Source organism: Micromys minutus (genome assembly GCF_963924665.1).
Source record: "Micromys minutus genome assembly, chromosome: 30".
NCBI classification, from domain to species: domain Eukaryota; kingdom Metazoa; phylum Chordata; class Mammalia; order Rodentia; family Muridae; genus Micromys; species Micromys minutus.
Window position 1 is genome coordinate 29,732,867 of NC_137965.1, and position 1,967 is coordinate 29,734,833.

General features: G+C 36.1%; 1 protein-coding gene across 1 annotated transcript; it reads left to right on the forward strand.

Moving 5' to 3' along the window:
• Positions 1-277: 277 nt before the first annotated feature.
• Positions 278-1,216, forward strand: LOC308439961 (vomeronasal type-1 receptor 4-like; the record flags this gene model as incomplete). The annotated part of the gene is made up of 1 exon (XM_080941896.1): positions 278-1,216. The coding sequence occupies one exon, from the start codon at positions 278-280 to the stop codon at positions 1,214-1,216; it is 939 nt and encodes a 312-aa protein (XP_080798022.1).
• Positions 1,217-1,967: the final 751 nt, after the last annotated feature.

The window sequence follows — 1,967 nt, forward strand, 5'->3', positions numbered from 1 at the left end:
ATTTGTCTAATTTGTAGCTGTTTCCTGAAACCTTCATCAATCTTACAATATTGTTTTCTATGTAAGTATGTATTGTAATTTATAATTGCTACTTTTAAATCTTTAACAACATATTGTTACAATACATAGAGTACATCGACTAAAGTCTATGATTACATTGTATTCCTGAGCTTTAAGAACCCTTCTGATTTAGCCTCCCAGTATTAGTTCTTCAGATTATTGATACTGTTTGTTCATTTTTATCGAAAAATGGGTGTGGCTATCATCTAAAAAAATCATGTCCAATCACAAGATGGATTTCTGGAATATCACAATCAAAATCATTTTCTTCTTACAAATAACAACTGGAATTTTGGGAAATGCCTCACTTCTAGTTTACTATCTAGTATATTGTATAAAACATACATTAAAGACCAAAGATTTGATTCTCATGCACCTAATGGCATCAAATGCCATAATAATTCTCTCTAAAGGAGTGCCTCACACATTGGCAGCTTTTGGGTTGAAGCAGTTTCTAAAGGGTGTTGGATGCATATTGGTTTTGTACATTCAAAGAGTTGCCCGGAGTGTGTCCATTAGCACCACCTGTTTCTTGAGTGTCTTCCAGGCCATCACCATCAGTCACAGGGAATCCTGTTGGAAGGGTCAAAAGGCCAAGGCTGCAAAGTACACTGGCTGCTCCATTTCCCTTCTATGGGTCTTTTCCATAATGATAAATTTCATTTTCTTTGTGTACATCCTTTTTAAAAAAAATAGCAAAAACATGACAGGAAACCGAGATTTTGTTTACTGTTCCACCGGAGGGCGTGATGAAATCAATGACTGGCTCTACGCAGCACTGGTTGTGTGCCCTGAAATCGTCTTTTCTGCGCTCATCACCTGGTCCAGTGGCTCAATGATTGTCATTCTGTATAAACACAAGCAGAGGGTTCAACACATCCACAGCAGCCATGTTTTCAGGAGAAACTCTCCAGAATCCAGAGCCACCCAGCACATTCTGATCCTGGTGTCTACCTTTCTGGCATTTTATACTGTCTCCTCCGTCTTACAAGGCTGTGTTGCTCTTTGGTATCATCACAGTTGGTGGCTGCTGAATATCACCCCCATCACTTCTTTGTGTTTTCCATCTTTAGGACCCTTTGTTCTTATGCATCATTACTCTATTTTACCCAGACTCAGTTTGGTCATGATATGGAATAAGTCTAATCTCACTTAAGCATTTGAATTTTATATTTTACTTGGTTTTCTGGTGTTAACTCATACTTTTACTCAAATTGTCAATACGGAGAATTAAATTATAATACCTTGTCCTTGTGAAGATTAGCAAAAAGGAGTATTGGATTAAGTTTTTTGATTGAATCAGAACCCTACATGAACTGATTTTCACTCTTGAGTGTCTTCCCTTTGCTCACTTGATGTGCAAATGAATCAGATTAACATTTTTTACTAAAAATGAACTTCTTGTGGCTTACATTTTATCAGGGAAGCTTGGCTGCTAGGAATTTCACACCCATCTTGTGGGTGCAACAATCTAACAGAATAGAAAACTGAAACTATTGCTGGCCATGTACTGTTCTAATGAGACCCTGCTCCCATCATTGTTGCTATAGCCTACAAAATGCATATAACAATAGTATTACATCTCTTACCTCTCACAGAAATCAATTCAAACTGAATGATGGCTTATGGTATAATATATTATTGAAAGCTTTTTCATCATCAGGTATATTTGACAATAAATTTCATTCATTTATCTTCAGTCTTTATCAGGTTTGACATCATACAAATGGTAGCTTCCTCACAAAAGCTTTGAATAAATTAATATAGCAATTATGACAACCAGTTTTGTAGTCTCCCAGAATATGAAATATAGAAGTACTAATTGACCCAGCTGTTGTACTTCTGGGCATATACACAGAAAACCACATGTTATAAAATACCAATATTTTTCTACAAATGATCATTGC